This window comes from Tiliqua scincoides, chromosome 3 (assembly GCF_035046505.1).
Source record: "Tiliqua scincoides isolate rTilSci1 chromosome 3, rTilSci1.hap2, whole genome shotgun sequence".
In the NCBI taxonomy this organism is placed as follows: domain Eukaryota; kingdom Metazoa; phylum Chordata; class Lepidosauria; order Squamata; family Scincidae; genus Tiliqua; species Tiliqua scincoides.
Window position 1 is genome coordinate 26,945,164 of NC_089823.1, and position 25,406 is coordinate 26,970,569.

General features: G+C 45.0%; 1 protein-coding gene across 4 annotated transcripts; it reads left to right on the forward strand.

The window, feature by feature from the left end:
- Window positions 1-2,881: 2,881 nt before the first annotated feature.
- On the forward strand, window positions 2,882-24,257 carry TEX26 (testis expressed 26). 4 transcript variants are annotated; one of them, XM_066622176.1, is made up of 7 exons: window positions 2,892-2,955; window positions 13,752-13,836; window positions 15,998-16,160; window positions 17,387-17,543; window positions 19,851-20,024; window positions 22,004-22,165; window positions 23,812-24,257. In XM_066622176.1, exons 2-7 carry the CDS (start codon window positions 13,787-13,789, stop codon window positions 23,916-23,918), a joined length of 813 nt encoding a protein of 270 aa, XP_066478273.1. In that variant the 5' UTR covers window positions 2,892-2,955; window positions 13,752-13,786; the 3' UTR covers window positions 23,919-24,257. The 4 variants fall into 4 exon arrangements, with proteins under 4 accessions (XP_066478274.1, XP_066478273.1, XP_066478271.1 ...); XM_066622174.1 differs by lacking the exon at window positions 2,892-2,955 and adding an exon at window positions 9,889-10,096; XM_066622175.1 differs by lacking the exon at window positions 2,892-2,955 and adding an exon at window positions 9,889-10,096 and having other exon boundaries at window positions 13,755-13,836.
- Window positions 24,258-25,406: the final 1,149 nt, after the last annotated feature.

The following is a 25,406-nucleotide window of genomic DNA, read 5'->3' on the forward strand; positions in this document are numbered from 1 at the left end:
TTATAAACCTGAACAAGGGAGACTTTTCTCACAGATCTGAATGGCCCAGATATTAGAACAGAGATAACCTTCATAAGGTGTCAAAATCCTTTGAATTCCCCCCCTTCTTTTTTGCCCCTCAGAACTGTAGAAGCCTACAGTTTCCAGCATGACCACCATTTTGCACAACATTAAGCTGTACAGTACACTGTCCTTCTCCTAAATGTCTTCAGTATGATTTTCTTTCAGACAATTGCGTCATGTTTCACTGTGTTAACAGCTGAGCCACCATGACACCAAAAGCTAAATTTAAGTAACTGATTCAATTTTGTCTGCAAGATGCCAAATGTACAGCTTGTATCCAACACTACTGAGGGAGAGCTGACAAGTTGCCTTACTACTGATTAAGAGAGTGACTAACTAAATCCATTTTATAACAAAGTACAGAGCAATACGATACAACTTTTTAAAAACATGTTTTTTAAAATGGTGTGATGAAATACTGCAGTACCTGGGTGTACTGCCTCTTTAAAAGGGAATTCTAAGGCATTAGCCATGCTTTCTGACCAAGGGCTGAGAATGTTTCAATTCACTAGTCCAGTGTTCCTCAAACTGTGGGTCGAGAGCCATTTTCAGGTGGGTCCCCATTCATTTCAATATTTTATTTTTAATATATCAGACTTGATGCTACCATGGTATGTGACTGCATTTGGGGAAATGTTACAGCTCTATACTTTTAATAGGCTACTATGTATATGCTTTTAACGATGATAGTAAATGGGACTCCTGGTAAGTGTGAGTAGGATTGCAGCCTAGGATTGTTGAAAATTTTCCTGCTTGATGATGTCACTTAAGGTCATGACATCACTTCTGGTGGGTCCTGACAGGTTCTAAAAAGTGGGTCCCAGTGCTAAAAGTTTGAGAATCACTGTACTAGTCAATTTCATTCCTAAAAGGCTTCTGCCTACTTAATGCTATAGCACCATCAATGTGTGCAAAACTTTGTAGTATGAGAAAAGGCAGACCTCTGCCCCGAGGGGCTCAAAATAGACACACAGGAGAACACAGGAAGAGGTTGAGAATGGTAGCAAGGTAAATGGGGGGAGAATAGACAAGTTCATACACGCTTACTTTGGCTTAGTTGCAGTGGGGCCTATGACTCAGGCTATGAGACTTCAGCAAGGGGAGGGTAGGATTTGAAGAAACTTGAGAGGAGACACCCTGCAGGTGATGAGGAACAAATGCCTTCAGGGGGTAGAGCTGTTTGAAGGTGCAGGAGATATGCATGGGCAACTAATAGCTAAGAAAGGAAAATTACAGAGAAAAAGATTAGCTGTGCTCCACCAATGCACTTTAAGAGAAAATGAACAGAGGAGACAGGCTATGGTTTGAGTATTCTCCTCCCTGCCTCAATGGGAATTTTGAGCATTGAGCCCAAATGCTGTAGCCTTTCCTCATAAGGAAGATGCCTCATCCCAGTAACACCTGATACAAGGATTCCAAATTGATAGTTGAGCATCAGGGGCAAAAACATAATTCTTTCTAGCAAGAATTAAGAACATAAGAGGAGCCTTGTTGGATCAGGCCAAAGGCCATCTAGTCCAGCTTCCTGTATGGCCCACCAAAGGCCCACCAAATTGATCAGGGAGCACACAAGACAACAAGAGACCCACATCCCAGTGCCCTTCCTTGCATCTGGCATTCTGAGGTAGCCCATTTCTACTGAGCTCCAAAGAAAGTCACCTATTCCTTGGCTCAGCTATACTGTAGCAAAAGAAAAAAAAAACACACTCCCCAATAAGAGAAATATACATTCTGACACTATGCAAAAAAATATGTTAATACAACAAAACAATTTAACAAAGATGTTATGCTATACTGTATAGTAGTCATTGATTTTGCCAGTGTAAGAAGGGGGGTGGTAGCATATACCTTTGACAAGTCCAGGAGTTAGTTTGTTTGAAAGCAATTTTGTCAAAAATATGCAAATTCTATGTTCCTTGCCTACTAAGATGTTCTGCTTCAGCTTTGATGTGTTTAGGAGGTAGCAAGTTCCATGAATCCCCTTCAGTGTTGTAAGTAGAATCATCTTGCTGCTGGAACTTGTTCCCAAACCAGTGCTGTACCCAGAAGTCAACCATAAGCTAAATTTAAAAAACAGGAACTCAGCAAACATATGACATGGGTCATATGCATTGTATTATATGCAAACAGGACAGTGTAAATTGTTATCTTGAAGGTATGTGGATTCCAAGTTATTCATTCAAGGGTATATCAAGTGCAAAGAGAAAATGGATGGGGAGTTACAATGTGTTCTGATGGTCTAATTGCAGAGAACAAAACCTTTAAAAAAAACAGTAAGGGGATGCTATATGATTGCTGTAAGGGTTTGAAGAGACTTTCTGCTGACAAAATGTTCTGGAAATGTGTTAATATTCCAAGTAAGAGAAAAATATTGTTTTGCATGATTATTTTTGCCATAAATAGGAATTTTGACTTGGATTATAAATATAGTTCTGTTACATGTCAGAGTTTAAGTCCTTATGCTACTTTTCCTACCTCACGTACGTCAATCAAACAGATCAGTCCTAGGATACACAGTATTAGCATCTGGCAAGTCAATTCACATGTCTCCATAAAGACCTTGAAGTCAGAGGGCCCAGAGTAATATTGTAACATGCCAAAATGAGTTTTGGCAGAATCAAAGTGTTGATGCATTTTTATAGTAGTGAAATCAGCTCAGTGGAATGTTACATAAGCAATGTTTGTGCTATGTGACCTTTTTATATATGAAGTACAGAAAAATGTTCCAGCACCCTTTCATTCACCCTTTCATGTCCTCATGCCTCTTATGCCTATTTAAAAAAAATATGCTTGCCAATTAAAATGTAATTTGGGCCATCTCTCAATTTCAGAGCCAGCAATGAATTGTTAGGCTGCCATTGGTATGTTCCAAGAACAAAGCAGCACAAACAGGTAAGAGGGGAACTGGCATTTTGTACTTAGGATCTTAAAGTTCCTTTGTGGTTGCCTCATGTTAGATTTGCTGCTGCATTGAAGCATGTCCTAAGAACGCATAACACCTCTGGCAAGGTGACTGTATGAAAAACAGGGCCTTCTCTTCAAATGTTGTACAAAGGTGGGGGAAGGAGGATATAAAGCCTACAACTGCTAAAATCAAGACACAAAAATAACTAGAAACAGGAGGGAATTTATATCCCCAAAGCAACTATTAGCATGTGGTTGATCATCATCTCTCACTTTGAGAACTATGGGTGCATCTAGAAGGAGGAATTTTGCAAAAAAAGAAAAACAACCTGCTTGCCCAAATAACTAAATCACATGGTGGCTATTTGGCATGCTTGAATTATCCTGTAGAAAGGAGTCATGATAAGGTCAAATTTTAAGGCCAGATGTGACTTTTCAGCTTTGTGGAATGTCGCAATGCATGCAATTTTGCAACATCAAGGAAATAGAGACAGCGCAATACATCTGTCAGCAGCATTTCAGCCAATGCACAGCATAAAGTGCTGGGGGTGGGAGGAGAAGGGCTTGGACATTTCAACCAGTTTGAGCTTTGATACATTCTTAACCCATTTCTGCCCAGCCCACAGCCCCAGCCCCATTTGATCCCTGTTGCATATATGCAACGTTGGGCAGAAATGGCTTAAGTAAAAATATTTTCCGAAAAAGTATTTATTGCTGTATAATGCTTGTTAGAAAACAATACTTCTCCTACAACTCAAGTTTGCAGCTGTATGATTTGTGTGTTTTCAAACACCTGCTTGTCTCATTCAAGGGTTACATTTTTAATATATACTCAGTGGTGGGTGTCCACCTAAATGACACATACAAAGTAAGCCATGATTAGTCCCATTTTTTAGTCCGAAGGGATCTGAGGGATGTTGACAATAACTCCAGATCACAGAGTGGAATCTGCAGTCAAGCCAGAGCAGGATTTGAATTGAAGTCTCTCAAGCTGGAAATCTGTACACCATTAACTAATGGACTATGCTGACTCTCAAGTATCAAGTCAGCCCTGATAGTAGATCCACAATTTACTGTGATATACTTCTGTTAGACATATATTTCTGTCCTCCATTGTATCTGGTCACCCTGTGAATACACAAGTCCAGACATTTATTCATACCCCAGTCTTTCTTACAGCCCAATCCTATGTGTATCTACTCAGAAATCCCATTATAGTCAATAGGGTTTACTCCCAGGTAAGTGTGCATAGGTCTGCAGACTTAGACTTCTCTTCCAAAAGTCCTTGCTATTTTATAGGTGTCTGCTTTCTTAAGAAGCATTACTTGCCCCATGGATGTCTCCCCCACCAGAGCTTCAATCCTTCCAACAACAGTGTGAAAAGCAGGCATTCAGCAGATGTTTTTCCCATCTCTGCAATTTGATGCCAGGAAAAACGTCACCGACCATATCCCTGCCTAGCACACAGCTGTGAAGAAGCATGCCCATTTGCTGTCACTATCCCACTGGCCATAGGCAACACAAGACAGGGGTCCTGCCTATGCTGGAGAGGGGAACATTGCCCTGCTCTTGCTCAAATTTCCTGCTCTATGCAGCTACTGAAGGAACAAATTGTAAAGGGCCAGGAGGGTGTTACACCCTCCTCATAAGAACAGCCCCACTGGATCAGGCCGTAGGCCCATCTAGTCCAGCTTCCTGTATCTCACAGCGGCCCACCAAATGCCCCAGGGAGCACACCAGATAACAAGAGACCTCATCCTGGTGCCTTTCCTTGCATCTGGCATTCTGACATAACCCATTTCTAAAATCAGGAGGTTGTGCGTACACATCATGGCTTGTACCCCATAATGCATTTTTCCTCCAGAAACTTGTCCAATCCCCTTTTAAAGGCATCTAGGCTAGATGCCAGCACCACATCCTGTGGCAAGGAGTTCCACAAACCGACCACGCGCTGAGTAAAGAAATATTTTCTTTTGTCTGTCCTAACCCGCCCAACACTCAATTTTAGTGGATGTCCCCTGGTTCTGGTATTATGTGAGAGTGTAAAGAGCATCTCCCTATCCACTCTGTCCATCCCCTGCATAATTTTGTATGTCTCAATCATGTCCCCCCTCAGGCGTCTCTTTTCTAGGGGGAGGGGGGGTCGGGGGCTTCTTGTAGTGGGGGATTCGATTATTAGAAACATAGAGAGGGGGATTTGCGATGGATGTGAGGACCACATGGTGACTTGCCTGTCTGGTGCAAAGGTTGCGGACATCACTTCTCGTCTAGACAGGCTAGTAGACAGTGCTGGGGGAGAGGTAGCGGCTGTGGTGCATGTCGGCACCAACGACGTGGGCAAGTGTAGCTGGGAGGTCCTGGAGGCCAAATTTAGGCTTTTAGGCAGGAAGCTGAAAGCCAGGACCTCAAAGGCAGCATTCTCTGAAGTGCTACCTGTTCCACGCGCAGGGCCAGCTAGGCAGGCAGAGATCAGGGGTCTCAATGCGTGGATGAGACAGTGGTGTAGGGAGGAGGGGTTTAGATTCGTTAGGCACTGGGGAACGTTTTGGGACAAGCGGGGCCTGTACAAGAGGGACGGGCTCCACTTGAACCAGAATGGAACCAGACTGCTGGCGCATAACATTAAAAAGGTGGCAGAGCAGCTTTTAAACTGATCCCTGGGGGAAGGCCGACAGGAGCCGAGGGGCATCCGGTTTGGGACTCCTCATCCCTATGGGATGAGGATGGGGAGGTTAGAGAACAACAAGACAAAGGCAGAGTAGGAGAAGAAATTGGGAAAGGTAGCGTGATGGGATGTGATAGACGGTTTGGCACAATGAGAGGATGCGGGGACAAAGGAGCGAATAAGCAGCCCATCCTGGGGCATTCCGTGTACAAATGCTTTTATGCGAATGCCTGAAGTCTACGAGCAAAGGTGGGAGAACTGTGGTGACAAGGGAAAACATTGACATAGTGGGCATAACGGAAACCTGGTGGAATGCGGAGAATCAGTGGGATACCGCAATCCCGGGCTATAAACTCTACAGGAGGGACAGGCAGGGACGTGTTGGAGGTGGGGTGGCCCTTTATGTTAAGGAAGGGATAGAATCCAGCAAAGTAGAGATTGAAGGTGGGTCCGACTCCACCGTAGAATCTCTGTGGGTTAAATTACCAGGCTTGTGCAGCGATGTAATACTGGGGGTGTGCTATCGTCCTCCAGACCAGAAATCGGATGGGGACCTTGAAATGAGGAAACAGATCAGGGAGGTGACAAGGAGGGACAGGGTTGTAATCATGGGGGACTTCAATTATCCTCATATTGACTGGGTCAATTTGTGTTCTGGTCACGATAAGGAAACCGGATTTCTTGACGTGCTAAATGACTGTGGCTTAGAGCAGCTAGTCACGGAGCCCACCAGAGGTCAGGTGACTCTGGATTTAATATTGTGCGGTATGCAGGACCTAGTTAGAGATGTAAACGTTACTGAGCCATTGGGGAACAGTGATCATGCTGTGATCCTTTTTGACATGCACGTTGGGGGAAGAATACCAGGCAAATCTCTAACAAAAACCCTTGACTTCCAATGGGCGGACTTCCCCCAAATGAGGAGGCTGGTTAGAAGGAGGTTGAAAGGGAGGGTAAAAAGAGTCCAATCTCTCCAGAGTGCATGGAAGCTGCTTAAAACAACAGTAATAGAGGCTCAGCAGAGGTGTATACCGCAAAGAAGGGTTCCACTAAATCCAGGAGGGTGCCTGCATGGCTAACCAGCCAAGTTAGAGAGGCTGTGAAGGGCAAGGAAGCTTCCTTCCGTAAATGGAAGTCTTGCCCTAAAAAGGAGAATAAAAAGGAACATAAACTGTGGCAAAAGAAATGTAAGAAGGTGATACGGGAGGCCAAGCGAGACTATGAGGAACGCATGGCCAGCAACATTAAGGGGAATAATAAAAGCTTCTTCAAATATGTTAGAAGCAGGAAACCCGCCAGAGATGCGGTTGGCTCTCTGGATGGTGAGGGAGGGAAAGGGGAGATAAAAGGAGACTTAGAGATGGCAGAGAAATTAAATGAGTTCTTTGCATCTGTCTTCACGGCAGAAGACCTCGGGCAGATACCGCTGCCCGAACGGCCCCTCCTGACCGAGGAGTTAAGTCAGATAGAGGTTAAAAGAGAAGATGTTTCAGACCTCATTGATAAATTAAAGATCAATAAGTCACCGGGCCCTGATGGCATCCACCCAAGAGTTATTAAGGAATTGAAGAATGAAGTTGCAGATCGCTTGACTAAGGTATGCAACTTGTCCCTCAAAACGGCCATGGTGCCAGAAGATTGGAGGATAGCAAATGTCACGCCTATTTTTAAAAAGGGAAAGAGGGGAGACCCGGGAAACTATAGGCTGGTCAGCCTAACATCCATACCGGGTAAGATGGTGGAATGCCTCATCAAAGATAGGATCTCAAAACACATAGACGAACAGGCCTTGCTGAGGGAGAGTCAGCATGGCTTCTGTAAGGGTAAGTCTTGCCTCACAAACCTTATAGAATTCTTTGAAAAGGTCAACAGGCATGTGGATGTGGGAGAACCCGTGGACATTATATATCTGGACTTTCAGAAGGCGTTGAACACGGTCCCTCACCAAAGGCTACTGAAAAAACTCCACAGTCAGGGAATTAGAGGACAGGTCCTCTCATGGACTGAGAACTGGTTGGAGGCCAGGAAGCAGAGAGTGGATGTCAATGGGCAATTTTCACAATGGAGAGAGGTGAAAAGCGGTGTGCCCCAAGGATCTGTCCTGGGACCGGTGCTTTTCAACCTCTTCATAAATGACCTGGAGACAGGGTTGAGCAGTGAGGTGGCAAAGTTTGCAGACGACACCAAACTTTTCCGAGTGGTGACCAGAAGTGATTGTGAGGAGCTCCAGAAGGATCTCTCCAGACTGGCAGAATGGGCAGCAAAATGGCAGATGCGCTTCAATGTCAGTAAGTGTAAAGTCATGCACACTGGGGCAAAAAATAAAAACTTCACATATAGGCTGATGGGTTCTGAGCTGTCTGTGACAGATCAGGAGAGAGATCTTGGGGTGGTGGTGGACAGGTCGATGAAAGTGTCGACCCAATTTTCGGCGGCAGTGAAGAAGGCCAATTCTATGCTTGGGATCATTAGGAAGGGTATTGAGAACAAAATGGCTAATATTATAATGCCGTTGTAGAAATCTATGGTAAGGCCACACCTGGAGTATTGTGTCCAGTTCTGGTCGCCGCATCTCAAAAAAGACATAGTGGAAATGGAAAAGGTGCAAAAGAGAGCGACTAAGATGATTACAGGGCTGGGGCACCTTCCTTATGAGGAAAGGCTACGGCGTTTGGGCCTCTTCAGCCTAGAAAAGAGACGCCTGAGGGGGGACATGATTGAGACATACAAAATTATGCAGGGGATGGACAGAGTGGATAGGGAGATGCTCTTTACACTCTCACATAATACCAGAACAAGAGGACATCCACTAAAGTTGAGTATTGGGCGGGTTAGGACAGAGAAAAGAAAATATTTCTTTACTCAGCGTGTGGTCGGTTTGTGGAACTCCTTGCCACAGGATGTGGTGCTGGCGTCTAGCCTAGACGCCTTTAAAAGGGGATTGGACAAGTTTCTGGAGGAAAAATGCATTATGGGGTACAAGCCATGATGTGTATGCGCAACCTCCTGATTTTAGAAATGGGTTATGTCAGAATGCCAGATGCAAGGGAGGGCACCAGGATGAGGTCTCTTGTTACCTGGTGTGCTCCCTGGGGCATTTGGTGGGCCGCTGTGAGATACAGGAAGCTGGACTAGATGGGCCTATGGCCTGATCCAGTGGGGCTGTTCTTATGAAGAGGGTGTAACACCCTCCTGGCCCTTTACAATTTGTTCCTTCAGTAGCTGCATAGAGCAGGAAATTTGAGCAAGAGCAGGGCAATGTTCCCCCCTCCAGCATAGGCAGGACCCCTGTCTTGTGTTGCCTATGGCCAGTGGGATAGTGACAGCAAATGGGCATGCTTCTGAGTAGTCATGCATAGGATATGGCCTGATCCAGTGGGGCTGTTCTTATGTTCTAGGCTGAAGAGGCCCAAAAGCCTCTTCATAAGGATATGAAGCCTTTCCTCATAAGGATGCCTCCTCCTAGCCATGCCTACTCAGAAGTAAGTCACATCATAGTCAATGAGGCTTACTCCCAAGTAAGTGTACCTAGGATTGCAGCCTTAGTGCACAATCCTATGCATGACTACTCAGAAGTAAGTCCCATTTTGTTCAGTGAGACTTACTCCCAGGAAAGTGTGCCTAGGACTGCAGTTGTCAGACATATTGTTAGACATATATTTCTGTCCTCCATTGTATCTGGTCACCCTGTGAATACACAAGTCCAGACATTTATTCATACCCTAGTCTTTCTTAGAGCCCAATCCTTGTAATTTTTGCTGCCTCTTCTGATCTTTCAGGACTAGCAGATTTAGGGCACAAGCCTAACCAGGTCTACTCAGAAGTAAGTTCTATTTCGTTCGATGGGGCTTACTCTCAGGAAAGTGTGGCTAGGATTGCACTGCAATCCTAGGCACACTTTCCTGGGAGTAAGTCCCACTGAACACAATGGGACTTCTGAGTAGACATGCATAGGCTTGGGCACCGGCTGACAAGATGGGCTAGGTAGGTAGCAAATGTCACAAGCGGTTCGGGGAGAGTGTCCGTCCTTGGCCATGGCAGAGCCTGCAGTTCAAGTGGCCGGGGGGGGGGTGCCCTTGGCCAGGGCAGAGCCAGGAGTTGCCCATCACGCCCGGCTGCCCTCGCCCTCTCGAGGCCGCCTTCCCTGGAGAGACGCGAGCTGCCCTGGCAAGGCAGGAAGGGTGTAACTTCTCCCTCCTTTGGTCACAATAACAAGCCTGGTAGCGGGGCAACGGCGGCGGCAGCGTCCACCGCGTCCTGCGCTTGCCGGCAGGGCGCCTCCTCCTCGACGGGTTGCAACTTGCGACTGCTGGGTCGCTTCTCTCCAGCAGCCGGGCATGGACCGCGAGAAGGCTGCTGTCCTCCCGCCCATTAACAGGGCTGCGGCGGAGGCGCCCGCCGCTCTCCGCCCTGTGATGGCCCCCCCCTGGAGACCCAGGTCTGCTCGGGTGGCGCCGCCGGCTGGTGAGGAAGCCTTTTGCGCAGGCGGAAGGGAGGGCAGGGGGCGCCAGCGCGCAGCCAAGCCCTGGCTCCAGAAGCTGGGCGCACTCAGGCCCGGAGAAACTTCCCAGGGCGCTGGCGGGACTTGTTTTGCGGGGAGAAGGGGCTGCAATGCGTGGCTGGGATGCTTCCAGATGTGAGAACGATGTCATGATGCAGCCTTCGAGCCTCTGGAATATTTGACAAAGAGCCAAACTACTGCCATGGCCAGGCTGCTGGGGTCAGATGTCATCGCCTACAAATCAGGGATGTGCGGTGGGTGGGGAGGCAGGTGAGGCAGAGCCTCCCCACCAGAGTCCTTTGAAAAGCGCCACTGCCACCCACAACCCACGTGCAGAGCTCTGGGCACTTGGCTGCCTCACCTGCCTTCCCTTACCTCTGCATTGTGGCTGCATCAGCACTGGAAAGTTGGATAGGATTGGGCCTTCAGTCCGCATGAAGCACTTTTAAATAAAGTGCTTCATAAGACAAGACCTGAATAGGCCTCTTCAGACAATGCTGTCACTGTGCGTTTCTGAATCACCACACAATGGAAGAGGCGGGATGTCTGCACCTTGTTGCATAGAGGGTGGAGCCAGCAGACAGCATTGTCCAAACTGGCCCCATTTTTACGAGCATAGGTAAGAGAACATAGGTTTTTCCGAGCATTTTTCCGAGCATAGGTAAGACTTGCAGAGAGCGTCTATCCAGAATCGCAGTGTGGATTCCGAGCCAACAGGTCCACCACTGATATGGTATTCTCCCTTAGACAACTGCAGGAGAAATGCAGGAAACAACGACAGCCACTCTTTATAGCCTTCATAGATCTCACAAAGGCTTTCGACCTGGTCAGCAGAGACGGCCTCTTCAAGATTCTCCCCAAGATTGGATGTCCACCCAGGCTCCTCAGCATCATCAGATCTTTCCACAAGGACATGAAGGGCACTGTTGTCTTCGATGGCTCCACATCAGACCCTTTTGACATCCGAAGCGGAGTGAAGCAGGGCTGTGTTCTTGCACCAACCTTGTTTGGGATTTTCTTCGCTGTCCTGCTGAAGCAGGCCTTTGGAACTGCAACAGAAGGCATCTATCTCCGGACCAGATCAGACGGAAAGCTCTTCAACCTCTCCAGGTTGAGAGCAAAGTCCAAAGTCCAGCTGAAATGTCTGCGTGACTTCCTCTTTGCCGACGATGCAGCTGTCACTACCCACTCTGCCAAAGATCTCCAGCAGCTCATGGATCGTTTTAGCAAAGCCTGCCAAGATTTTGGACTGACAATCAGCCTGAAGAAAACACAGGTCATGGTTCAGGATGTGGATTCACCTCCCTGCATTACAATCTCTGAGCATGAACTGGAGGTTGTCCATGACTTTGTGTACCTTGGCTCAACGATCTCCGACACTCATTCTCTCGATACCGAGCTAAACAAGCGCATCGGTAAAGCAGCTACCACGTTTTCCAGACTCACAAAGAGAGTCTGGTCCAACAAGAAGCTGACGGAACATACCAAGATCCAGGTCTACAGAGCTTGCGTCCTGAGTACACTTCTGTACTGCAGCGAGTCATGGACTCTTCGCTCACAACAGGAGAGGAAACTGAGCGCTTTCCACATGCGCTGCCTCCGACGCATCCTCGGCATCACCTGGCAGGACAAAGTTCCAAACAACACAGTCCTGGAACGTGCTGGAATCCCTAGCATGTATTCACTGCTGAAACAGAGACGCCTGCGTTGGCTTGGTCATGTCGTGAGAATGGATGATAGCCGGATCCCAAAGAATCTCCTCTATGGAGAACTCGTGCAAGGAAAGCGCCCTACAGGTAGACCACAGCTGCGATACAAGGACATCTGCAAGAGGGATCTGAAGGCCTTAGGGATGGACCTCAACAAGTGGGAAACCCTGGCCTCTGAGCGGCCCGCTTGGAGGCAGGCTGTGCAGCATGGCCTTTCCCAGTTTGAAGAGACACTTTGCCAACAGTCTGAGGCAAAGAGGCAAAGAAGGAAGGCCCATAGCCAGGGAGACAGACCAGCGACAGACTGCACTTGCTCCCGGTGTGGAAGGGATTGTCACTCCCGGATTGGCCTTTTCAGTCACACTAGACGCTGTGTCAGAACCACCTTTCAGAGCGCGATACCATAGTCTTTCAAGACTGAAGGTTGCCAATACTCTAGGTAAGAGACTCTTTTGAGGTATTTGAAAATGGTGTTATTTACCTATTATTTACTTCTGCTACTCAGAAGTAAGTCCATTGTGTTCAGTAAGATGTAGGCTGTAAACCTATCTTACTCACCAGAAACACACCTCTAGGTATTCTCACAGCTCATCTTCACAGTTACCCTGGGCCATGCAATACCTTGCACATGGAATCTCCTTACTTTTTTCTTTTTCTAGAAGAAGGTGGCCTTGACTTGGTTTGGGATGGGGTGTGGCATTCCAAACATATTGGGGGGGGGAGGCACAACTGCTTTTAGAAATAGAAAAATACTTTAGGAGTACCACATGTAGATCTCTCACATAATGCCTGGTTTGATTCTTGAATCTCAGGAATTGCTGTGGGCATAATCCCCTGACTGGAATTGATTTTGTATGTATGGGGTTCTTCCCCTTTTAGAGAGACAAGGAAATTTCTTTGGGTCATGTTGGCATCCTTCAGTCTCGGAAGACCATGATGTCACGCTCTGAATGGTGGCTCTGGAGCAGAGTGTCCTCTCCAGTGCGCGAAGCCTGGGTAAAGTAGGTATGGAGGATAGGCTGTTACCCATGCAGCAAATCCCCCCTCTCCACGTCGCTGAAATGGTCCAATGGAAAGGCAGAGGCCAATACAGTTGGTTCCAGCGGCGTCGCAGGAGTTGCCAGAACGTGACTGTGTTCAGCCATGAACCGCCTCAGGGACTCTGGCTCCGGATTTTGCCTCGAGGTTGACTCCTGAAGCCTTTTCCACAACTGGATGTAGCCACAAGGCAGTGGAGGTTTGGGATCAGAGTTTTCCTTCTCTCAGATGAGCTGCCTTCCCAGGCTGACGAGTCCCATCTACCTGGTGGCTGTTCAGTCGCCTCTTAGGACAAGTACAGCCAAACTGAGGGCCTATTCTTATCCCCAGCCCCCAGGGGAATTCTTTGGGTATTGTCTCTTTAAACTGAATCTGAGGGAATCCTGAATGTTGCTTTGCAAAGGTTCTGTAAATGTCAGTTGGCTGGTTCTGAGAGAAAACTGGAAGAGCAGACTGGGAAACTCAAGGAAATGGCTCGCTTGTAAGGATGTTTTTTTATATCCATAACTAACTTTTAACAGTGCAGTCCTATGCATGTCAGAAATAGGTCCTGCTGAGTTACTCTCAAGTAACAGCCCAATCCTATCCAACTTTCCAATACAGCCACAATGCAATCCTGAGATAAAGGAACAAACATTCCCTTACCTTGAAGAGACCACCATGACTCCCCCCCCCCCACAGGATGCAGCACACACCCTGTTGGCACAGCTATATTGGTACTGGAATATTGGATAAGATTGGACCCTAAGTGTGTATAGGATTACAGCCTAAGGTAAATTTCAGGGAAAATTGCTCCATCATAATTTCTCCAATTACTGATTAGGCTAGGAGGTGTTAAGAATTAATAGCACTTAACAGCTACTGTTTTTAGTAGGCAGAATACAGTGGGATCCTTATGAGTCGACAATGAAACACGATTTTGTCTTTAAGCCTACAACAGAACCCAATGCAGACTGGTAAGATGATGCTGATTTGATTAATTTCAGTCATTTGATTCACTGGCATTTTAAAACAACTTTGCCCCTTGGCTCCTTTTATTAACATCTATCTTAAAATATTCTCCTCACCACCTGCAGTTGTGTCAGGCACAACTAAGAAAAGCAGTTGTAGCTTTAGAGCACTTTTTTCCCCTGGGGTAACATCAAAGTCTGTTTAGACAGAGTGCAACACAACTTCTCTTCTGTTTGTACATGCTTTCTTGTTGTTTGCTGCCAAACCTGTTCTGTAATCTGTCACTTTCCCCATCAGGTACTGCATGGAAGGTTACAAATCCAAGCCAGTCTGTGAAATAATCACTCTCTGCAGGAAAATCCACAAATGTTCAGTGTCTCCTTGCCACATATTTATTAAAGGACAAGATTACATCAGCCTATTATTTCCATGCAAATATGCCACTGCAAATAGCAGACAGAGCTGGGCAAGTCTTTTGCTTTCATTCCATGTGCAATCACTGCCTCCCCTAGTTAGTGCTCTGCTTCTGCAGTTTCTTTTATAGTAAATACCTCCTAGCTATTTCTGTCAATGACAGCAGAGTTGCCAGTGCTGGAGACTTCATTTCAAAGATTAGCACAAGATTTTTCCTGATCCATAGATTGTATGGCACTTCTGGTCCTCCTGTGGCCAGAGCTGACATACAGTGGAGAAAAGGGAAGGTGTTCAAGTGGATTTGCCCAGACAGCTCTCTGCTGCCCTCTACTCCTCCTCCCACTTAAGAAGAGCCCTGCTGGATCAGGCCAAAGGCCTATCTAGTCCAGCTTCCTGTATCTCACAGTGGCCCACCAAATGCCCCAGGGAGCACACAACAGGCACAACCTGTGTCCTGGTACCCTCCCCTGCATCTGGCAATCAGAGGCAGCCTGCCTCTAAAGCCAAGAGCTTGCACATACCTAGTATGAGTTGTAACCTGTAATGAACTTCTCATCCAGAAATTTGTCCAATCTCCTCTTAAAGGCACCCAGGCAAGATGCCATAACTACTTCTTGTGGCAAAGAGTTCCACAAACTAATTACACACTGGGTAAAGAAATATTTTCTTCTGTCTGTCCTAACTCTCCCAACACTCAGCTTTTGTGGATGTCCCCTGGTTCTGGTGTTATGCGAGAAGGAAAAGAGCATCTCTCTATCCACTCTGTCCATCCCCTGCATGATTTTGTATGTCTCAATCATGTCCCCCTCAGGCACTTTAGCCCTGGATGAAGCATAGGGATAAGGCTAAAGAAAACTATTTCTCCCTTCCTTACCTGTTGGATCTGGGAGAAGCTTCACTTCTTCCTATGCAGCCACTGGAGATCTTGGTCACTCTTAGCAGACTTTACCAAAACACTCTCTCTCTCTCTCTCTCTCTCTCTCTCTCTCTCTCACTGTTCTCTTCCTTGCTGTTTTCCTTCCTTTGTATCATCTCTCCTCTGAAATGCTGGAGGGGATATTTTCTGCCTGCTCCTAGCCAGTGTCTTCTCTGCCTTCAGACTCAGTCCATGTTAGTGGATTTTTCAGACATCTGAGAATGCCTGTATTGTCCCTGGTCCTGCCACAACTTTCTCCTTGAGTAGTTGTTGGGAAGTCATCCTTCATCCTGACCTAGTGTTCTGGCAGCACAAAGCCCTTTACAACAGTAGGCTTCCAGGCTGCTGCAGCAAAAAGGCAGCAGTGCAGCATGCATAGAAGCTGCTTCATTTGCACCTCCATTTGCACCGGTAAGTTGCCAGTGGAGGCATTTTGTGAGCAGGGGATCTGGAGGGGGTGGATCTTGGCAGCATCAGCATGTACCAGATCTTATCCCCTTTTTCTGAGGATGGCTGGTGTATGTCCGAGGAGGCCCATGGGCAATCTGTAAGTAAAAAAGTTGTCACTTACTTCCTGCTGGCTGTCTGATTCCCCCCAACACTTGATGCAGTGTGTTCCAGCATGGCTGCATCAACGCCAGTGGTAGGGGATAGGACTGGGCAGATAATCTCCTATCTCTGGTTCAATCACATTTGTCCCATCTAGTCTGTTCAAATGAATGAACCCATATTGTATTTGCATACATGTCGTTAAAAGGAAAGAGAGAACTTCAGGTGCAGATTAAAAGGTGTCAGATGCAATCACATTTCATTGTCTTGTCATCTGTTTCTTGCAGTGCCCGTGCAGGAAGAGGACAAGTCATTCCCCTTCAAGCAGATGAACCTACTGGAAGGAATACATACAAAGATGAGTTTTGTTGGAAGCCTTACTCCAAGGCAGAACCTATAAGAACTGGCTCTGCATCAAATGTAAGGCGAAACAACCCTCAGCCTTCAAATGTAAGTGCAGTGCTCTTTTTTTGTTACCATTCATTTGTAATTCCACAATTTGAGTCATGTTGAATATTTTATTTTGGTTCTGAATGCAAGGGCCTCTGGCAGTTTAGTTTTAGGGCTTCTCCTCAAATAGGGTGTCATGAGAAACAAGACTTATGGCTAGAGGTGTATTTAAACATTTTTATTTTTTTCACAAATTTTAGTTTTTTTTCCAAAGAGGAAAAGTGCAGATAGCAGTGTTATGTGTTTTTATTCCAAGGGTGCATTTTTATAAATTATAATCACTTAAAAAGTGTTGTAGGTAGATCAAATAGGTGGTATAGTGTCAGTAGATGCAGCCACAGTCATTACCCATGCATCTCCCTCCCCTCAGTCCAGCCCATTATTTATTATTTATTGGTTTTTTTGTTTTTTTACAACAAGAAGAAGAGTAGAAAGCAGTGCTACGTGTTTTTGTTATCACTGAAAAATCACACCTTTACCTATGGCACAAAACCTATCCAGAATTGGGCTGTCACACATATGGATTTATGACTGTGTTCCACTGTTATAAAATGTCTTTTGTGCCGCTGGCAGCCATTTTAGAAGTGCTGCTGCAATTTAGCGGCAGCCTGGGAGGACCACCACCAGATCCAGGAGGGTAAGTCCAAATGGCGGTGGGGGTTAGGGAACAGGGAGGGAAGATGGCAGAATGGGGAGGAGACAGGGCAGGGAAAGGGGCGGTACTAGTGGTAGCAATACTACCAACCCCTTCCCAGCCTAGATCTGCCTTCTGGGTTCACTCAGACTTGAGCAAGCAAAGTAACTGGCACAGATGTGAGTAAACCCATGCAGGCAATGCCTGGGCAAAGGAACAAATGTCCCCTTATCCTAAGGAGACCTCTGGGGCCTGAAGCTCCCCCATGGGATACATCATGTACTCTATTGGCACAGCTGCATTGGCACAAAGGACGTTAGGTAGGATTGGGCTGCCTGTACAAAGAAATGTCCTAGCCATGAGTTGCTGCATCAGGGATATATAAAAAAGCGATGTTCATCAAAGCAAGGAATTAAGCTATCATAGAAGAGATCAAAATGTGCATAATGGAGAAAAATCCCCTGTTCATAGGTATGTTCTTGCAATAGAAAAAATATTGTTAAACAACAAAAGCATTATCAGAGTGGAAAGCATGATTGCACAAAATACATTTCGTAATCAGCTTATTTTCTTTCCCTCTTTGTATTGTTAGCGTTTCCTGATTTGGAAGCTGCCTCGAGAAGAACCATCACTTGTTTCAGACAACCTCACACCTTGGTCAAAACCTATTACTAAACAAGAGATTGAGGAAACAATGAAAAAGCAGTATAGAACCGTATATTCTGCAGATTATTTAGGTATACAACCAGGTAAGGACTTTGGTTTCCCATCTTCCTTTAAATTTCTGTAAATGAAATCACATTAAGGTACGGGACAGCTTCTGTAATTGAAAACAGTAGAGACGTGTTTTATCTAGAGGCATACCCCGGCCTGTTTTGTGGCATGAAGATGTTGAACTTCAGTTCTATACTTCCTTCCGCTTTCCTTCTCATGAGTGCGCAATCACTGCAGCAACAAGGAAGCGGCATGCAGTCCCATTTTCTAACAAGACACACCAGCCAGCTCCTCAACCAAACTAGGTATGATGTGGGGCATTCATGATCAGCTCTCCCAACATTTCTTTGTCTTTGATTAAAAGCAGAATTTTAGATTAATCTTGCAGTGCCTTCTCTACCATAGCCCTAATCCAAATCTCGTGCTCTAAAGCGGGAGTCTCCAAACCCCAGCCAGGGGGCCAGATGAGACCCGTGACAAGTCTCTATCCGGCCCACAACAAGCCTCTGATCCCCTGCAAGCCTCTGGCCCACTCAACTGAATGTGACCAGAGATGTGCTCCAGTTGCATCTAGACAGTGTTCTGAGGGCCGGGGAGGTCATGCACCTCACCTAAGAATGCCTTCTCAAGGCCTAAAAACATCACTTCCTGGTTTTCCTAAAAAAAACAGAAGTGACTTTTTTGGGCTGTCGGAAGGCCTTAGGCTTTCTAATGTATTTATTTAAATTTTATATTTAAAATTTATTTATTTTTCCAGCCCCCAACACCATACCAGATATTTGATATGACCCTCTGACCTAAAAGTTTAGAGGCCCCTGCTCAAAAGCCATGGTTAGCCATGAAGAAGGAAAAAAGCACATAGACATCCATATAAAAACTTTGGCTGGGCAATTTAAGTTGGTAAAAGTTGATTTTCCTGTCTCTCTAAGATCAGAACCCTGAACTAAATCACCACCTTCCCCCAGCTGCTTTTTACTTTAAAAAAACAACATGGTTTTGGGAGATCCAGTCATTGAACTTTTGTACCATGTCTTGTTTGATGAAGCAGCAGTACATGAAGCAAGCTAAAATATAGGCTTGGTTGGGAGGCTGGCTCATTGTCTCCCAAGTCCTTTCCCATTCTGCTCCATGTCTTGCTGTTAGCTGCATCATAAATTCAGTCAGTTCTCATTATCACTAGAGTTAGGTTCCTGGAAACTGTTGCGGATAGCAAATTTGCAGGTAACGAACCATTGATCCTATGGGATCAATGGGGTTAGATACAAGGAGTACCATGGCGGGGGAAGGGGTACCCTCCATGCCATCAGAAGAATTCAGCCGAGACCCTCAGGAAGCCAGCAGAGTGCAGCAAGAAGTGCCAAAACATATCTGAATGCTGCAGAGACCTTCCAGAGGCTGCAGGGGCCTTCAGAATGGCAACTACCGCAGACCCCTTTAAAATGGCCAGTAATCTTCTTTGTAATTCAACACATTACTGCATCACTACTAACCATTCATTACTCAACTTGCTTTTGGTATGTTGGATGTGAGTTGTGTTGAGCGCTAGATGGGTGGGGAGGTGATAGCTCAAACTGTAGTTTCAATGTGTCATGTTTTCTTTGTGAATTGGTCCTCATTGGTCTCACCTGGCATTTGTCATCAGTGTATTCACTTATGGTTTACCTTTCTGAAATACAGCACAATCCTAAAATAGCTTGCGATAAGATATTTATTTACAAATAAGGTTTATGTGGCTGAGTCTAAAACATAATTAAAAATGTTGCTTAAGTCTTCAAGCCACAGATTAAAACACATTGTAGGATCTAGTTCCAACATTTCATGTTCAACTGTGGAAAGTCTTTTCAGGAGGTTTCAAAGAATTTTGTATCCTCTGCTTGATGCTATGGGTAACATCCCTTTTTGTAAGTAGCCAAAGTGACTAATTGGTCTCATCTGCTAGCTGACCACTGGCTTAATTGCTAGCTCCTGTTGGAATTTTTAAAGGCATATTTAGACTCCTTGCCTGTTCATCATTACTACAATTTCTTGTACAGGTTTGTCCTGTCCTCAAAGTTTTTTATTCTACTATATTTTTAATTCTAGTATATCTAGTTAGGACTAGATTCTACATTGTGTTTTAATCTGTCGCTTGAAGACTCGAGCAACATTAATTATGTTTTAGATCTTTATTTGATTTTAGGCATGCAGCTGCACTCCTTTTGGTGACTGGTCTACAGTGCAGTAATAACTGTGCAGGCCTAAATGACCACCTGCTATTTGCTTTGGATTTTGGTTTTCCCTCTTCTGATCAAAAAAAGAATTTGATAGATATTGGCCATGGCACTACTGTTTAACCTTTCCAGGTGCTTCAAGAGATGCTGCTTCTGCTCCACCAGACTGGAAAATGTTAGTCCCGCAGCCTCCAGATACTGAGACCAGGCGTAGTTACCAGCCCCAAACCCTGGCCCCTGACTTGATGGACTTTACTCGGAAATATGGATGTAATGCAAAGCGCCATATGCCAGTGAAAGGCGCTGGTAAGAATAACTTTGGGTGTGAATTGTGATGAAACATTGACTTTGAAGCTTGTACGCGATGTTCAGAATTTGGTTTCTTAACCCCATTTTCTGTAAAAACCTTGGAGTTCAATACTGCCAAAGTCACTTCTGTTTACACATTTGAATAGTACTACTGAGGTGTCCAAAGGAAACTAGGAAAAGGAGTCTTGTGCTCCAAGAGCCACCTTGACTCAGTGGGTAGTGTGTGAGACACAGAGTTATGAGAAGTGGAATATGGATTCATTGTAGAGCTTTGAGAAAGGGAAAGCTTTCAGCATTCCCAATTCCTTAATAATAGTAGTATGGCATATTTCATAGGCTGTTTGGGAAGGATTAATTATTATTTTTATTATAGGAATCTGTTGATTCATGAATTTTTCTTTAGGTTAGAACCCTATTCCCAGTCCTCTTTACCTTCCCATACCAGATAATTAAAATGCTTAGTTTCCCCTGTGCCATTGATTCATTCTGATCCTGGAACCGTAGCCTCACATATGGTGGTGGTGATAGTTTTTCTGTGGGGAGAAGTTTATATTGATGTTTGCTGTATTTTAAAAAGATGAGATGCACTCCACACTGGGGAAGGGTTGTACATGACCTTCAATGAACTAAACTTTAACAAAGATTGGCACTTCTTCAGGATATAGCCTTACTGGTGTTTATCCTCCCCTCTGCTTTCTTTAAGAGTATTACAAGTGTGCTCATGGTTGCTTAATACGGCAGAAGATCAGTGTCTAAAATTTTTTAGCATTGTAATTAAAACTCCAGGTGTATGGGGAAACAAGTGTAACGCTTAGCACGGGCAGCCCTAACCTGTGCTGGCACAGGTGGCTGGAGGTCTTCTCAGGATAAGGGGATATTTTTCCTCTTACTTGTATCAAATCCGAGCCTGCCCTATGGGGCTTCTCAGATCTATTCTATTTAGCTGGTGCAAATCTGGGAAGCCTGGTATAATGCTGGGACAGTTGGGAAGGGGGTTAGGATATGGCAGACTCCACCGACCCTCCCCCTTCCTGGGCCCAACCCACCCCTATTCTGCCCTCCCACACCCAGAAATAGTCTCTCCTCACCTCCCCACTACCCTCTCCACACCTCTGTGCCAGTTGGTGTGATCCGAGGGATGCAGCATCGGCAGGCGAGCACAAGCCTTTGAGCCAGCACTGCTGGCTCACAAGTGGTTGCAAATGTGTTTTATGGCATGTTTAAGACACTCTGAGAAAGCACTGGGACATCTGTGCCAGCTCACTAAGGGTTCAGTCCTATCTAAATTTCCAGCACTCGTGCAGCTGTGATACAGCCCTGAGGCAGAGGAACAAATGTTCCTTTACCTTGTGGAGGCCTCCATAACTACCCTCCCACCAAGGGATGCAGCGCACACCCCACTGGCATGGCTACACCAGGGCTGGAAAGTTGGATAGGATTGGGCCCTAAGATGGTAAGATTGTGCTGTGAGTTTATTTTTACATTATTTTTAACATTCATAGACCATCTTCCTTTTCCTAAAAAAAGCAAGGGTTGGTTCACATCAACGTAATGAAACATTATAATTCATAGTTCAGAATAACTCATATATAAACAAACCCAGTTTATAACCCCAAACACACTCTTCCTTCAGTATCCCCTCCTGTTTGTGGGGGAAAATCCCCTAGTTTTCCCATTGTATGATTATCACTAAGGGTCACACCTTATTAAATTCGCCTTTGTTTCCCATTTTTTTCTTTTCTTTTTTTAAATAGCAGCCATTAGAAAGTTGCAATCCATAACAGGACCCTGACATACAGGGCTAAGCTCTTCCCCCTTTGTGGTTGTCCTGAGAAAATTGCAAATAATAGCTTCTCTCCTTGGGCAAAGAAAAAGCCAGAGTAGCAAAGAATCATTTTTATTTATTTATTTATTACACTGTACTGTATCTTTACACAAACCAGCTTTATGTATCTCTTGCTGGTTTGAATTCACAGTTCCTTCAGTGTCACTGGCTCAAATCTGGAACTATGAATGCACGAAACAGTTGAGCACATATCAAAGAGACTTTGGGAAGGATTATCTTGACATACTATCAGTCTTGAATTCCCTGGATCCGGAAGAAATTAAAGCATATGTGGAAAAAGCTCCTCATCCAGGTAAGTGTGAGAAAAAAATAGAATGAATTTTGCATAGACACTATTGAAGCTAAAAACAAACTTCCCAAATATCCCCCTTTAAATATCTCTGGTAAGTGTTCTTATTTTTCCATTTGCAGAATAGTTTTATTTCTCCTATCTCCTCATTCTTGTGCTCCGATAAAAGAATTATATAACAGTTCTGAGTTCTACAACTTATAGTTTCAAGTAATGGCCCTAATGTTCACCTATCCATATTTGTCTGCCTGTACTGCAGAAGAAAAGATTTCAGGAGCAGCACAAGTTGTTCAGTCTACAATAGTCCAGTATTTATTAATTTGCATTCTCTCCTATCTTTAAGGAGGTTAAAGTGGTATGCATGGAGTTCTTACCTGTTTCCATTCCAGGTCAGATCCAGATCTACTTTAGCTCAGCAACAGAACTACTCAGACTCAGGAACTTTTCAGTCTCTATTTGAGCTGTCTGTCCTAGTTGGCTGACTCTGTAAGAACCACAGGGATAGTCCTTTTCCTCCCCCCATCCTCCACTGACACAACACATGAGCTTGAAATTCAGCTTGAAAAGAGCTTGAAGGGAGACAAGGCAGAAATTCAGCAGGATTTGTTTTCCCAGAATGGAAAAGCAGTGATGGGTAAAAGCTTCACCACTGAAATTCTATCATACACCTGCCAAATGCACAAACCTTCTGTCAGGGGGAAAAAAGGAGATTTTGGAACTGTATGTTCTGTATCCCCACAGGGAAATGTTTTATGTCCATGAGAATTTTGCCTGAAAAATGCATGTCTTATACCAGGGGTGCCCAAACCCCGGCCCTGGGGCCACTTGCGGCCCTTGAAGCCTCTCAATGTGGCCCTCAGAGAGCCCCCAGTCTCCAATGAGCCTCTGGCCCTTCAGAGATTTGTTGAAGCCCACACTGGCCCAAGGCAACTGCTCTCAGTGTGAGGGCAACTGTTTGACCTCTTGCGTGACCTGTAGAATGAGGGCTCCCTCCACTGCTTGCTGTTTCATGTCTATAATGCAGTAGCGGCAGCAAAGGAAAGGCCAGCCTTTTATAGGCCTTGAGCTATTGCAAGACCTTCATTCATTCATAGAAGTTCATCTTTAATATATTCATTTATGAAAACTTAAGTAAATTAATTCAAATTTTAAATGTAAATTAATTCTTTTTTCCCCCGGCCCCTGACACAGTGACAGAGAGATGATGTGGCCCTCCTGCAAAAAACTTTGGACACCCCTGTCTTATACTAACACAATTATTTCTCTGGCACTGTGATATCGACAGTGATTTTCACCGCAGTTGTCTCCTGTTTCTCCCCTTCCTGTGTCCCACTGCCCTCTTCAGATACTAAGAGAAAAAATGAGTCTGTCCCCAAATAAGCAAGAGATGAGGGATAGGCAGTTGGACCATGGCAGGAAAAATGATTTATGGCTGTTGAGGGTCAAAATGGTTGTCTAATTTGCAACTGGTTGTCCTCATTTTATGCCTGTAGGAGCTCTTGTGGAGATTCAAAAGCATTTAGGTCAGTTAACTGCAACAGAGATTGACGACTCACCTGTTCCCTGTACTAATGTGACGTAATTCTTGGGAGCCCATTTTGTCTAGATATGTAGACTTGATAATACCTTTCTTTCAATTGTGTCCATAGAGAAAGCAATCCTTCAGAACTTCCTTAACAAAGTCAATGGAGACAAGAAATCTGAAAGACCTTCAACTTCAAAGAAGCCAGGAGAGAATCCGCTTAAATGCATGTAAGCGCTGTTGGGGCACACTTCAGCATTATCCAGGGAAGCCAAATCACAGAAGAACACCCTTGTGAACCATTTGAAGATCTACGCCCAATTTTCTTATACTTGAAGGCTTCTTATGAAAATATAAAAGACTGTGGTAGCACAATCTCGTGTCATTAGTATGGATTCAAGAACTTTCATTCCTGTTACAGAAATTACTGTGTATTTTATACATTACAAGTCCCTGGACAAATCATTTTTACCCATTTCCAACTGAAATGAAAATATTATTTCCCATTCTATTCCTGTTCCCTTGTTATAATGATGTTGCAGTGTGAGAAAGTGGTTTCAATAAAGAGATTAAAAGAAGAGAATATTGTTACAGAAGAGAGCATTCATTCTAAACTAGGCTTCGGTTTGTCTTCTTGTGATATCAGATTTATTTCTGGATAGCAACTGTTTTAATTGGGGTTGCAAAACAATCTTCATCAATCATATTAGTTTTTGTTTATTATTTAACCCAGGGGTTCTCAAACTTCTTGGGAGTAAAACTCCTGAGGTAAGTCTTGACAGGGAAGGGAGGAATGCAGTGACCCAATCACCACAATGTAGCAGCAGGCTCCCGAGGTTGCCCCACGGAAGCCTCAGCAGGCTCCTCAATCTGCAGAGAATGTGAAAATAACTATTGCAACCCATTTCTGGTTTCACAATCGCAAACTAGAAGTGGGTCACGGCCATTATTTTCACTTTCTCTGCGGATTAGGGAGTCCTATGGAGGCTTCTGTGGGGCTTCCCCTACCCCCAGCAGCCTGCTGCTGCATTGTGTAAGGAAAAGAAAGCCTGTGGCCCCCTCAACAGTGGTGCGATCCTGGGGATCGTGTTGCTGCATTCCCCCTTCGCTGCTCCTTAAAGGGGTAAAGGCAGAGGTCCTTAGGCTGGGGCGTCGCAATGCCCCAGTTTGAGAATCTCTGATTTAACCACATTTGCATATGAGTAAAAACAATATCGCGGAAGTGAACACATACTTCCTTTGTTTTTAGATGATACATGTCTGCAGGGAAGGCATCATTTTAAAAGAGGCATTCCTGGATGAGAGAAGGTGGCATGCCTCTTTTAGGATGCTGATCATATGCATGTTGTACAGTATATTTTTTAAAGTGCATTTTAACAAAAATGTGTTGCCTGGTTGATCGGGGCTCATTTTAGGCAATCCCAAGGGGCAATCCCAATTGGGGCTCATTGTATGCTGTTCTCCTTGTGCTCCACTGAACAGAATGGGACTTACCGAGTTTACGTGAGTAAACATGCAGAGGATGGTCTTGCATATTGATTACAGCAGCAATCCTAATGCAGTGTGGTTTACTCCTGAGTCATAGGACTCTGAATCAGTTTGAGAAAAGCAGGATAAAATTTTTAAAAAAATTAATAAAGGCACAAAACATACAGGCGTAGGACCATAGGAAACATGCATAAGATTGCTCTGTAAACATGTAAGCCACAGGGTAGCATCCAT